The 14,520-nt window shown below is 39.9% G+C and overlaps 1 protein-coding gene across 1 annotated transcript in view; it reads left to right on the forward strand.

Annotated features, from left to right (window-relative positions):
• The window catches only part of BORCS5 (BLOC-1 related complex subunit 5), a 99,606-nt gene that overhangs the window by 55,396 nt on the left and 29,690 nt on the right, over nt 1–14,520 (forward strand). Inside the window, exon 3 of the mRNA XM_004387321.2 lies at nt 6,446–6,603. Within this exon, the coding sequence (XP_004387378.1) occupies nt 6,446–6,603 (158 nt within the window). The remainder of the gene's footprint in view (nt 1–6,445; nt 6,604–14,520) is intronic.

The raw sequence follows: 14,520 nt of genomic DNA on the forward strand, positions 1-14,520 counted from the left end.
AGGAGAAAGATTGCTCAGCAAAATATTTTCCAAATTTCTAACCCTGATGATTTTTCCACTCAACACTTTAGTGGGTACAGATGGCAGTTTGCTGGATTTGTAGAATATTCATTCTTGGTCCTTACCCATCCCCTGGAGTCCACACCCCATCCCTGTATAAACAAAGTGGTTTCAACAGGGTCTTCGGAAATGTGTCCAGTATTTACCATTTGCAAACCCAACCCTTAATATATGGAATCTGTTCGGTCAGGTTTTTAACTCAGTAAACATCTTCTTTGTGTGCATCATTATATTAAGCTAAAGAAGAATTAGAAAACTGAAGGTAGTAACTCTGTTCCCTTGGAACAGTTAGGAAGACATAATTTAGAAACTTTTTATTTAGCATGAAAAACTAACCATAAATATGTGGAAGGATGTCCTTCTTTATGCAGTATCAAGAGTGATGAAATGTAATGATATCTACAATTTTTTAATGGGCCAGTAAGAGGAAAAATAGATAAAGTAGACGTGACATAATATTAGTTAATGAATCTAATGGTGAGTATTTGCCCTGTTTTTTTTCCTACTTTTCTAAACGTTTGATAATTTTCATAAGAAAAGAAAAAATAACCATAGAGAACACTTACAAAACTGTACAAAATGTAATTTCAAGGGTGGTATATTTTTTCATTCTCTGTTAATGGCAAGGGTTCACATAATTATTAAAGTTGGTAGGGAAGAATTAAAGGGGTGTAAATGCAGAGGCTCTCGGAGGCCCGGCGGGTAGTGTAATGGAGCGAAGTTGGTGGGGCATGAGACAGTAGGAGTAGACCGTGTGGAGACTGAGAGAGTGGGAGTGTACACACCTCATTTACTTTTTTATTTTTTTTAAATTGTACTTTAGGTGAAGGTTTACAGAACAAATAGTTTCTCATTAAACAGTCGGTACACATATTGTTTTATGACATTGGTTTAATAACCCCACAACATATTAACACTCTCCCTTCTCGACCTTGGAGGAGGTTTTTTTTTTTTTTGGTGGAAATATACGTAGCCAAAGTTACAACATTTCAGAAGTTTCTACATGTACAATTCAGTGACATCGATTACATTCTTCCAGTTGTGCTGGTATTCTCACTATCCTTTTTAAAATTATTCCATCACCATTATCTTCAACTCACTGTCCCCTGGGCTTCCCATCAAACCTTTTGAGTTGCTGTTGTCAATTTGATCTCACATAATTTTTTTTTTTTGTACCTTACATGAAGGTTTGCAGAACAAATAGTTTCTCATTAAACAGTACACATATTGCCGTATGACAATGGTTAACAACCCCAGGACATGTCAACACTGTCCCTTCTCAACCTTGAGTTCCCTGTCAGCAGCTTTCCTGTTCCCTCTTGCCTTCTAGTCCTTGTCCCTGGACTGCTGTGCCTCATTAGTCCCATTTGGTTTTATGGGGCTGTCCAGTCCCCGGCTGAATGGTGAACCTCAGGAGTGACTTCACCACAGAGCTAAAAGGGTGTCTGGGGGCCATACTCTCGGGGTTTCTCCAGTCTGTCATGCCAGTAAATCTGGTCTCTTGTTGTGAGTTAGAATTTTGTTCTACATCCTTCTCCAGCTCCGTCCAGGACCCTCTGTTGTGATCCCGGTCCGAGCAGTCAGTGGTGGTAGCTGGGCACCATCTAGCTGTACTGGACTCAGTCTGGTGGAGGCCATGGTAGCTGTGGACAATTAGTCCTTTGGTCTAATCTTTTCCTTGTATCCTGTTTACACACCGCATTTAAAGCATTCAAAATTAAAAAAAAGAAAAAACCTTAACCAATGTGCATTCAGAATAAAACACTTCTGAGGGATGGATTTGGCCATGGGCTGGCAGTTTGTATCTCCAAAAAATGACACAGTTTACCACCTCTAAATGAGTCCAGCTTTCTGCCTTCCCTCCTCCTTTTATCAGAGGACTAGGTGTGATTCTGCCATCAATATGAGGGGGATAGGTTCCTGACACCCAAGAGTGACGGGAAAATTTTGTATTCATTGCCTTGGGCGTTTGCCTGGATTACCACATCTTTGTTGCTGAAGAAGTCTAAAAAGTGGCCTTCTTTTTTTTTCTTTGCCCTGTCTTGCTCCTTCTGTGGTCTGGGGCAGGACTTGTGATGGATTTTCAGAGATCCCTGTGAGTCAAGGAAGCACATTAGTTTTTTTTTTAAATAATATTTTATTGTGTTTAAGGTGAAAGTTTACTCAGAAAATTAGGTTCCCATTTAACAATTTCTACACAAATTATTTTCAGTGATATTGCTTACATTTTTCACACTGTGTCGTCATTCTCATCCATTTGGTATGGGTTTTACCGTTTAGGAAGCACATTCTGAGGACAGACCCATGTACCTGGGCTTTGTTTTTAGAGGACTTGGTGGAGGAGGCAATTTTACCTTACAAGGATGACTTAAAATGTAATTCCTCTCACTTTGAAGTTGGCTGGGCGACTTAATTTGACCACCTTAGTATGCCTTCTAGATGTGTCAGCTTTACTGACATCCTCCCGCTTTGTTTTTTCTTTTAAAGAGGAAAACTAAGAGTTTTGTTTTGCCAGCGAAGGTTGGGTTCTGGGCGCTCTGTCTCAGCTCTCTGGCAGCTTGGAATGGCCCTGTTGCAGATTCAGTCTGACACCAGGTCTTTTGCTATTAGAATCAGTGCTGCAGTTAATAAGCTTGTATATGCACTCTGCATCATTTAGCATGTGTGCTAATGTATCTGTAGATTCCCGCAGTGAAATTGCTGCATCAGAGGATACACGCATTTGTAATTTTGATGGCTATGCCAGATTGCTCTCTCTAGAGTTGTTAACGATTTACCCACTAATCAGTAATGCCTGTTTCCTCACAGCACCACTTACAGAATTTTTATCATACTTGTGATGGTTAAGATTGTGTGTCAGCTTGGCTGGGCCATGATTCTCAATGTTTGTATGTGATCGCCCCCATGATGGGATCTGCTGTGAGTAGCCAATCAGTTGAAAGGGAGTTTCCTTGGGCATGTGGCCTGCATCCAATATAAGCGGACATTCTGGCTTTTGCCCGCTCTGGATTCTGCAGCTGGTTCCTGTTCATCTGATCTCTGGTTTTTGGGACTTGAGCTAGTAGCTTACCTGCTGATCTTGGGTTTGCCAGCCCCTGCGGCTGTGTGAATCAGGAGAAGGCACTATGCTGATCCATGGACTTGGGACGTTCCAGCCTCTACAGTCGCGTTAGCTGTTTCCTTAATATAAATCTCTCTATGTATATTTATACGTTTTACTGGTTTTACTTCTCTAGAGAACCCAGCCTAAGACAGTACTTTTGGATTTTTACCTTTTTGGTAAATGAAAAATGGGATTGCAGTGAAGTTTTCATTTCTGTTTTTCTTATTTTGAGTGAGTTTGTGCATCTTCCCTTATGGTTGAGGCATTGGTATTTCCTTTTCTGTGAAATGCCTTTTCATATCCTTTCTTTCTTTTACTGATTTTTTACTTGATAACTTCTAGGAGCTCTTTATATATTAAGAAGCTTTCCCTTTGTGATTTGAGCTACAAATATTTTTCCTGGCTTTTTTCTTCTCTTTCTTTTTTTTTTTTTTTTAACTTTTGGTGTATTTTGCCATGAGGAGTCCTGATTTTTATGTTGTTGAATTTATCAATCTTTCTTTTATTTCTTTTATGACTTTCGGCAGTTATGTCATCCTGGCCCACTACTGATGGCACAGAATCATTCATTTATCTTTCCATGGTGCCTCCTTCCTCTTTTCCTCCTTCAGACTTTGCTTGACAACCAAAAAAGCTTTTGGTACCTTCCTCCAAGTCTGCATCCCTGGACTGTATTCCTTATCAGTGATAGGATTGCCTTTGATAATTGTGTTAGGAGATTTTAGTGGCCTGAAAAATCCCCATTTTTTTGGTACAGGCACTCTGGAAAACAGTTTAGCAGTTTCTTATATACCTAACATGCAGTTATCATATGTGATGCAGCAGTTGCACTCTTGGACATTTAGTTCACAGAGAAATGGAGACTTATGTTTACACAAAAACTTGTCTATGACAGTTCATAACAACGTTGTTTGTAATAGCCAAAAATTGGAAAAAACAAAACAGATGTCCTTCAACAGGTGAATGGTTAAACCGTGGTGCATAAATACCATGGACTACTACTCAGAAATAAAAAGGAACAAACTATTGATACATGCTACAACTTAGATGAATCTCTGGGCTATTATATTGGGTGAAAAAACCCAGTCCCAAAAGGTACGATTCCATTTATATAACATGTTTGAAATAACAAAATTTTAGAAATGGCAAACAAATTAGTGGCTGCCAGGGGTTAGGAATGAGGAAGGGCATGGTAGAGAGGCAGGTGTGCTTCTAAATGAGCAGCACGAGGCCTTTGTGGTGATGGAACTTTCAGTGTCTGACTATGGTGGTGGATACATGAACCTACACGTGAAGCAATTGACTAGAACTGAATCCACACACACATGGGTACAAGTAGAACCAGGAAACTGAGAAATCTGAGTGAGACCAGTGGACTGTATCAGTGTCAATATCCTGGTTGTGATACTGGACCGTAGTTTTTGTAAGATATTACCGATTGTGGGGAACTGGGTAAATCATTTCTTATGACTTGCATGTTAATCTACATGATCTCAGTAAAAATTTCAATGAAAAAATCCCCATTTCCGCAAATACCAGACTCACCGAAAGATACTGGTTGGAGGCAGGTTTGGTTGGATGACTGGTGCTCTCCTGCATTGGGATCAGCAGTGGAACAGCTGACAGATGTAGTGGCAGTGGACTGGGGGAGAGCAGAGCAGTGCCTCATGTTCCAACCCTGCATTCTTCTCTGTCAGGCCACATGGAGATCTGAGCGCACTGGCCAGCATTTCCTAGGATTCTCTGGGACAGCCCAACTGGATAGTCCATCATACAGCCTGTTTTAGGGAGAAGAAACACTGGCTTAAGCTCCAGTATCAGACCCAGTGAGAGGCTGACAGTGGTGGTTGGGGAGCAGGAGTGAGGAAGACCAGTTTTCACGTGAATGGGTCCATCCTGATCATGCCCAGAAGGCACCCCATTGTCATACTCATTTCCATGCACCTTGTGTTGTATCTTTGGCTCTGGAATGAGACAGAGCATGGCCTAACATAGTGGTTCCCAGAGTGTGGTGGGGACACCTGCTAGGGAGTCTTTGAGGTCAAAACTGTTTTCATAGTAATACTTAGACATCATTTTCAAATACTCTCGTTCTTTTACAAGTGTACAGTGGAGTTTACCAGAGGTCACATGACATGTGAAATAGCCACAGATTAAATGCAGAAACAGATATGAGAATCTACCTCTTTTCTGTTAAGCCATATATTAAGAAAACTTATAGAAAATATAAACAAATGCCACTCTTTTCACTTTTTTGTTTTAGAAAATACAGCCATTTTCCTTAAAATATATTTTTATGCAAACATATAATGGGTTTATTATTGTTATTTTAAATGATTTAATGCATATTTTAAAAATTTCTCAAGTTATTTGTAAGAAGTGAATAATGATAGATAAAACTACAGAAACAAAAGCTCTTGGGGGACGTCCTCAGCAAGTTTTGAAAGTGGTAAAGCGGTCCTGACGCAAGTTTGAAAACTGTTGGCTTGGCTGAAGGCACTTGACCAAAAGTCAGTAGTCTTGAGTTTTAGTCAGGGTTTTGCTGTGAGACCTCGGGCAAGTCATTTAGCCTCTTTACTTGACTTCTTCCTCTGTAGATACTAATAATTATCCTGTTCTACATATCTTAAAGAAAAGCAAGATAATTTTATGTGAAAGGACTTGAAAATACAATGTCTTATGCAAATATAAGGGAGTTTAATCGTTGTACAACTAAACTGATGTTGAAAGAAAATGTAAGGAATGAGAGTTTCTGGTGTGTTAGTCTATTTACTTTTTAGATTTTTTTCATTTCAGCATATCTTCCTAGCAGTTCCCTTGTACAGTTTATTACTTCCGTTTTACTTTTTAAGGTAACCATTTTATTTATTAGAAGAAATTAAGTAAATACATCTTCCAAAGTTTTCAATATAGAAGGGATTTATATTCCAGATGCCTTGAAATAGTGTCACATCAAAGATAAGTCAGGAATGCTGTCTTGGTGAAACCACTTTCTAGCTTTGTGACTTTGGGAAAACTACTTAGCCTCTCTGTGTCTTGGCTTCCTCGTTTGTAAAATGGGGCTGATAACACCTTACTTTCCAGGGCAGCTAGGAGTATGACAACTAAGGCACAGGAAGTTCTCTGCCAAGTGCTTCGCACATAATAGATGCTCGATAAATGATCATTGCTCTGATTGTCGTTAACATATAACGAAAGTGAACTTACTCAACTACTCGATGCACAAGTTTATTAGCAGTAATTTCCATTTCGTCTGATTTATTCCTTTCTTCTGCTTTGAAGGGCTGTTGAGTGGTCAGACATCCCCAACAAATACCAAATTGGAGAAACTGGATTCTCAGCAGGTGTTGCAGCTCTGCCTTCGATACCAGGACCACCTGCATCAGTGTGCGGAGGCTGTTGCTTTTGACCAGAATGCTTTGGTTAAGCGAATCAGAGAGGTAACATACTGTGGGGAAGTAACGTTGCTGACTCATGACTGTGGTTCTCTGTGCCTCCTGAGTCTGTTTCTGCTGGGCAGTACCGCCAGCCATCCCAGCTTTATGGGAAGCGGTTATTTTGTAACTAAGACTAGATATGTGTCTGCACTGTTTGGGGAAGATTGTGTTTCCTAGCAGTAAAATGTACTAGTGAAAAAAGTGGTTCCCAGAGTAGACTGATCTGGAGTTTAAATCCTGCTTCTCCACTTATATGCTTGGGCAGGTTACTTAATTTCTCTTGGTCTCAGCTTCCTCACCTGAAAAAATGAGGCTAATAATAGTGTGACCTACCTCAAGGGTTGAGTGAAGATTAAATCACTCACTAAATGGGAGCTATTAGTAGTGTGTGTAAAGTCCTGCCATACTAATTTGCTCTAGCTAACATTATGTCTTAGAATTGGCTTTTTCTGTTTCTGTGTATAATTTATATTTTGTTCTTCAGTTAGGTTATCAGTTCTTTGAGAGTGGGAGCCTTGACGTCTCCCTCGATTATATTCTTCACTGTTGTTAGCACATGAAACGCTCAGTGATTCTTATTGATCGGATGGGATTGATTATATTTACTTACTACACAAGGTTTTCGTGAGGAAAGAAGCAAGAGAACTCATGTGAGAGTACTTATAAACTGTAGCACATGGTACAATGCTGTGTTAATTATCAACAGCAGTAAGTAGGTACTTGTTAAGCATTTAAATGTACCATTGACCAGGGCTGCTACATGGCACAGCTCGTGAGGCACCATCCACATTGTATTCTGTGTGAATGGAGTGGTTTAACCACATGCCTTGGCCCTGGTCATTGACTCAGGTGAGAGAAGAAAATGGAGATGGGGGGTCACACAAGTAAAGGACTGAGAATCACTGCAAATTCGTGATCAATTAGTAGTAAAAAGTACAAAGTACTCATTAGTTATATTGACAGATTTAAATCTGCTGAGAGCTCCAACACTTTAGTACTTATCTTCCATAAAATATTGTATGCATATACTCGTCTCTCATGGATTAAATATTATTATTTGGAAGACTGTTAAATATGAGTTTTCATATTGCTTGGCATTGATGTGGCCTTTCAACTCTTATACATGTATTTTATTACATTAGTTATACATTGATGTTACGTGTTAATTTTATACATTAATTAAAGCTCCACGGAGCTTTACTTCCCAAACATGACTGCGTCAGAGCACTCGGGGTTTTGTTTGTTTAAGTACAGCATTCACCTGTTCTCCCAGTATGTCCAGGATGTGGTCTGTGAATCATTATTTTAATAAGCTCCCCAAATGATACTGATGCCACCTTCCGTCAACTAGGATTTGGGAACCACTGATCGAAAGCACTATTTTCCAGAATAAATTCTACAGAACTGTTGTGGTTGTTGTTGGGCGCTATCGAGTCGATTCCAACTCCTGGCGACCCCATGTGACAGAGTAGAACTTCCCCATGGTTTTCTGGGCAGTAATCTTTACAGAAGCAGATTGTCAGGTCTTTCTCTCCAGGGCCACTGGATGGGGTCAAACCTCTGTCCTTTCAGTTAGCAGCCAAACACTTAACTGTTTGGACCACCAGGGCTCCTTTCTACAAAACTAGTCCTGTGTAAAGAAGATCAAACGTTTGCATATTCCATTACCCCTTGGAGAGTCCTTCTGCATATTGTCATATTAAAATTCCTGAGGGATTTACAGTAAAGAAAACCAGCACTTTTCAAACTTATTTGACCTCAAATCCTTCACCTTAAGTAACATCTATTAACATCTCATGGAAGTAGTATTTTTTAGAACATTGTTCGGGAAATGCTATTGTAGACATAAGACTGTGCCATTTTTTACTATTGTGCTGGAATACAACTGTGACATTAACTCAGGCAGTTTTAGAATAATTGACCTTTTGATACTTCTTGTCTTTTTAGAAGGTCCTCTAATCCATATCTGTCATTTGCAGTTTAGGAAAAGGTGGTACAGAGAGATTAAGTGACCAGCTCAGTGTTAAAGAGCTAGGTAAAGTGTTTTGTAGCTGGTAGTACCAGACAGCCCTCATATACCACATTTTCAAACTCCAGAGAAGTAGTTCTTGACCCTGGTTTCATGTTAGGCTTACCTGGGAGATTTGTTTCTCCAATATTTCACACATACACTGAAGTAGAGAGACAAATACGGTTAATCTTCACATACTCATTACTTAGCTGCTACAGTCATCAGCTTGTGAACACTTTTGTTTTATCCATACCCTCCTGCTCACTCGCTGCTGCCCCCTAACCGACTTAATCTTTAGCAAATCCCAGATGTAGCATTTCATTCATGAATATTTCAGTATGTGATTTTGAAAGTAAAGGACTCTTTTTAAAAAAAAAATTTTTTAATTTGAATTCATTTTAAATTTAGGGAAAAATTACAATAATTCACAGAGTTCCTGTATATCCAGTGTCTTAGGCTGGGTTCTCTAGAGAAGCAAAACAGTGAAGTATATATATATAGAGAGAGAGAGAAAAAAAAAGATTTATCCCAAGGAAATGGCTCATGTGGTTGTAGACGCTGGCGAGTCCCAAGTCCATGGGTCAGGCATCAGGCTGGAGGCTTCTTCTGACTCACGTAGCTCCAGGGGCTGATGAACCCAAGATCACCAGGTCAGATGGCAGGCTGCTGGCTCACAGGCTGTGGAGGCCGATGAGTCCCAAGATCAGCAGGTAAGATGACAGGCTGCTGGCTCAAGTCCCAAGTACTGGAGGTCAGATGATGAGCCGGATACAGGATCCAGGGTGAGAGCCTTGCTGGAACATCCATTTATATACTGGAGGCAGGCCACACCCCCAAGGAACTCCCTTTCAATTGATTGGCTGCTCATAACAGATCTCATCATGGAATTGATTACCTCATTACATAACTGCCAAATTACATCGTAACTGCCAAACCACTGAGAATCATGGCCCAGCCAAGTTGACACACAACCTTAATTCATCACACCCCTCACCCAGCTTCCCCTGAAGTTAACATCTTACATAACCTTAGTACAATGATCAAAACCAGAAAATTAACATTGGTACAGTACTCTAAACTAAGACCTTATTTGAATTCCACCAGTTATTCCACTGAACAACCACAATGCTGTTGTCGTACTTAAAATATTTAACAGTGATACTTCATTAAGTATAGCTGAGATGCTTTTAAGAAAATACTGATGCCGAGGTCTCACGCCAAACCAGTTAGATCAAAATCATTCAACGGGTGGGAAGAGGGTGGTAGAAGCTGGGCACAGGTGTTTATGAAAATGTCGTAGACGATTCTAATATGTAGCCAAGGTTGAGAACCAGTGTTCTGGGGCATTCATTTTAAAAAAATTCAACTGATTCTGAAATTCTGTTTCGGGAACTTTGAGATTCATTTTGAATAGTCAGTAGTTATCCAGGATTATTGCAAAATAGAGAACAGTACTCACAGTTCTGAGCAACGCCTCGGTAGCTTTCTTAGGTCAGAGGAGGTGAACACTGTTTTAGGGTTTTCATTGGTGATTTAATGTCTCCGTTGTTAACTGTTAGCAAACTCGTGAAACGTACACATCCATCTGTGTTCACTTCAAACCTCAGGGTTGGAATTAGTCACTTCCAAATGAATAAATCAGAGGATGTAGTTTTGATCAAACACAAACTCTCTGATATTATTCCAGATGTTTCCTGGAAATTTGGTTAGAGTGTGAGGAAGTAACATAATGCTATATGTGTTGAAAAGCAGGGGAACTTAACCATGGAGAATATGTATTAATGGAAGTGTAGAAATGGATAAATCAAAGTCACATAAAGTTATAGTGCCTTTGATCCCTTAAGTTTGGATCAAAAGGAAACATGGCTATAACCATTTCTGGCTCATATAAAAGAACATTAAGGAGTTAGCTAAGCTTTCCTGTTGTTAAATTTGGATGCTGCTCTTGAATGAAGTTTATTTTTTACAAATTTGTATATGTCAGAGGGGAGAAGAAGAATGTAGATAGCTTCCTTCATAATCAATGTGTCTTATAATGTGCATTGACCATTAGTTTCCTTAGTAGATGTAAGACGACCCCTTAGTCAACCACCGAGCATTGCTGAGCAACTATTGAAGACCTGCTTGGTGTGTGAGATCCTCTGGGGGTTACAGAGAAAAGTGACACAGCTGCTCTCTGAGAGTTTAATCTAGACAAAGGATCGAAGATACAGTACAGGCAGTACAGATGGAGAATACCCAATTGTGGTTTATAACTGTAGTTCTGTAAGAATTAAAGACCAGGATATCCTGGAAAAGGTGAGGTTTAAGCTCAGTCTTAAAGGAAAATCAAGATTTGGGAAATGGAGAGAAGGAGGGGAGCATTGCTAGTTACAGAATCAGCTTGGCAGACAGTCTTGGAAGAAAATTAACATTGGGGCTTCCAGATACAATGAGGAAACTAGCTTGACTTTTAGTAAACTTGTTCAGAAAAGTCTTCTCTGCACGAGGAACCATAGAATGAATGTTGGAGTTGGAAGGATCTTAGAGAACCTCGTCCAGTGCCCTCGTTATTTAGATGCAGAAAATGAAGCCTAGTAGAGAGAGTAAGGGATTTGCCCGGGGTCACAAAATGAGATAGTGGCTGGAATTATGGTATTAAAAGTGGATAAAGATCAAAGTAGTTTTTTTTTTTTTTTGCAGATGGCACGATTGAACGTGTTTACTTACAGGTTGAGGGGGAAGGGCCAGGAGAGAAGAGATAGAAGATAAAGGAAAGAAAAAGGATTGTGAGAATGAGGTTCCGGAGAAGGAGAGAGCGTGGGATTTGTTTTGAGAGAACAAAGAGGGTGCAGGCACATTTATAAGAGGATACGCCCTTGATCTGTCACACGTGAGGGGACCATGTATTCTCTAGGAAGAAGAGGGGAGATCATCTGTTGAGAGTGGCCGTGGTGATTGGGTAGTACTACAGTTGTGAGCACTGTGAGTCATTAAGGATGCAGCAGAGGTAGGAAAATTTGTATTTGTGAATCATTTCACATAATGGTTCAGAATGCAAACTAAGAGCCACATTGCCTGGGACTGCCTCTAACCAGCTGTGTGAGCTTCGCAATTTAATCCTTTTATCTGATTTTTCCTCAAGTAAGTTGGTGTCAAGTGCTTTATCTTCAATCTCACTAATTCTGACTTCCATTGCCTCAATTCTTCTCCTATGACTTTCTACTGAGTTGTCTAATGGTGAAATTTTATTGTTAATCTTCTGGATTTCTGGTTGCTGTCTCTCTATGGATTCTTACAGCCTGTTAAATTTGTCATTATGCTCTTCTCTAATCTTTTTTTGTTTGTTTGTTTATTATTCTAGTTTAAGTGAAAGTTTACATTTCAGGTTAGTCTCTTATACAAAAATGTATACATACATTGTTATGTGACCCTAATTGCTCTCTCTCTACTGTGAAAGTACACTCCTCCTTTCCACCCCTGATTTCCTATGTCCATTCAACCAGCTCCTGACCCCCTCTGCCTTCTCATCTCACCTCCAGGCCGGAGCTGTCTATTTAGTCTCATGTATCTACTTGAGCTAAGAAGCACACTCTTCATGAGTATCCTTTTATATCCCACAGTCTGGTCCAATCTTTGTCTGAAGAGTTGGCCCTCGGAAATTGTTTTAGTTTCTGGGCTGATAGAGAATCCGGGGGCCATGCTTTCTGGGGTCCATCCAGTCTCAGACCACTAAGTCTGGTCTTTTTACTAGAATTTGAGTTCTGCACCCCACCATTCTCCTGCTCCATCAGGGACTCTTTGTTGTGTTCCCTGTCGGGGCAGTCATTGGTGGTAGCTGGGTACTATCTAGTTCTTCCGGTCTCAGGCTGATAAAGTCTCTGGTTTATGTGGCCCTTTCTGTTTCTTGGGCTAATACTTTCCTTGTGTCTTTGGTGTTCTTCATTCTCCTTTACTCCAGGTGGTTGGGAACAATTGATGCATTTAAGATGGCCGCTTGCTAGCTTTTAAGACCCCAGATGCCACTCACCGAAGTAGGAAGCAGAACATTTTATTAATAAGCTTTGTTATGCCAGTTTACCTAGATGTCCCCTGAAAGCATGGTCCCCAGACCCCCACTCCTGCTACTCTGTCCCTCGAAGTATTTCATTGTATTCATGAAACTTCTTAGCTTTGGTTTAGTCTAGTTGTGCTGACTTCCCCTGTAGTGTGTGCTGTCCTACCCTTCACCTAAGATAATTCTTGTCTACTATCTAGTTAGTAAATAACCCTCACCCTCCCTCCTGACCCTCGTAACCATCAAAGAATGTTTTCTTCTGTGTTTAAACCTTTTCTTGAGTTCTTATAATAGTGGTCTCATACAATATTTATCCTTCTGTGACTGACTGAATTCACTCAGCATAATGCCCTCCAGATTCCTCCATGTTATAAGATGTCTCACGGATTCGTCCATGTTCTTTATCGTTGCGTAGTATTCCGTTGTGTGAACATACCAGAATTTGTTTATCCATTCGTCTGTTGTTGGGCACCTAGGTTGTTTCCATCTTTTTTCTATTGTGAACAGTGCTGCAGTGAACATGGGTGTGCATATATCTATTCGTGTGACAGCTCTTATTTCTCTAGGGTATATTCCACGGAGCGGGATACCTGGATCGTGTGGCACTTCTATTTCTAGCTTTTTAAGGAAGCGCCAAATCGATTTCCAAAGTGGTTGTACCATTTTACATTCCCAACAACAGTGTATAAGTGTTCCAGTCTGTCCACAACCTCTCCAGCATTTATTATTTTGTGTTTTTTGGATTAATGCTAGCCTTTTAGGGTGAGATGATAATCTCATTGTAGTTTTGATCTGCATTTCTCTAATGGTTAATGATCGTGAGCATTTCTTCATGTGTCTGTTAGCCACCTGAATATCTTCTTTAACGAAGTGCCTGTTCATATCCTTTGCCCATTTTTTAATTGGGTTATTTGTCTTTTTTGTTGTTGAGGTTCTGCAGTATCTTGTAGATTTTAGAGATTAGACGCTGATCAGATTTGTCATAGCCAAAAATTTTTTCCCAGTCTGTAGGTTGTCTTTTTATTCTTTTGGTGAAGTCTTTTGATGAGCATAAGTGTTTGATTTTTAGGCTCTTCCAGTTACCTAGTCTCTCTTCTAGTGCTTTTGCATTGTTACTTATGGTTCATATTCTGTTTGTGCCACGTATTAGGGCTCCTAGCATTGTCCCTATTTTTTTCTTGCATGATGTTTATCGTTTTCAATTTTATATTTAGGTCTTTGATCCATTTTGAGTTAGTTTTTGTGCATGGTGTGAGGTATGGGTCTTGTTACAGTTTTTGCAGATGGATATCCAGTTATGCCTGCACCATTTGTTAAAGTGACTGTCTTTTCCCCAGTTAATGGACTTTGGGCCTTTGTCAAATGTCAGCTGCTCATAGGTGGGTGAATTTATGTCTGGATTCTCAATTCTGTTCCACTTGTCTATGTATCTGTTGTTGCACCAGTACCAGGCTGTTTTGACTACCATGGCGGTATGATAGACTCTAAAATCAGATAGTGTGAGGCCACCCACTTTGTTCTTCTTGAGTAATGCTTTACTTACCTGGGATCTCTTCCCTTTCCATGTGAAGTTGGTGATTTGTTTCTCCATCTCATTAAAAACTGCCGGTGGAATTTGGATTGGGATGCATTGTATCTGTAGATTGCTTTGGGTAGAATTGACATTTTTGCAATGTTGAGTCTACCTATCCATGAGCAAGGTATGTTTTTCCACTTACGCAGGTCTCTTGGTTTCTTGCAGTAGTGTCTTGTAGTTTTCATTGTATAGATCTTTTATGTCTCTGGTTAGATTTATTCCTAAGTATTTTATCTTCTTGGGGGCTATGGTAAATGGTATTGATTTGGTGATTTCCTCTTTGAGGTTCTCTTTGTT

Source organism: Trichechus manatus, unplaced genomic scaffold (genome assembly GCF_000243295.1).
Source record: "Trichechus manatus latirostris isolate Lorelei unplaced genomic scaffold, TriManLat1.0 scaffold00184, whole genome shotgun sequence".
Taxonomy (NCBI): Eukaryota; Metazoa; Chordata; class Mammalia; order Sirenia; family Trichechidae; genus Trichechus; species Trichechus manatus.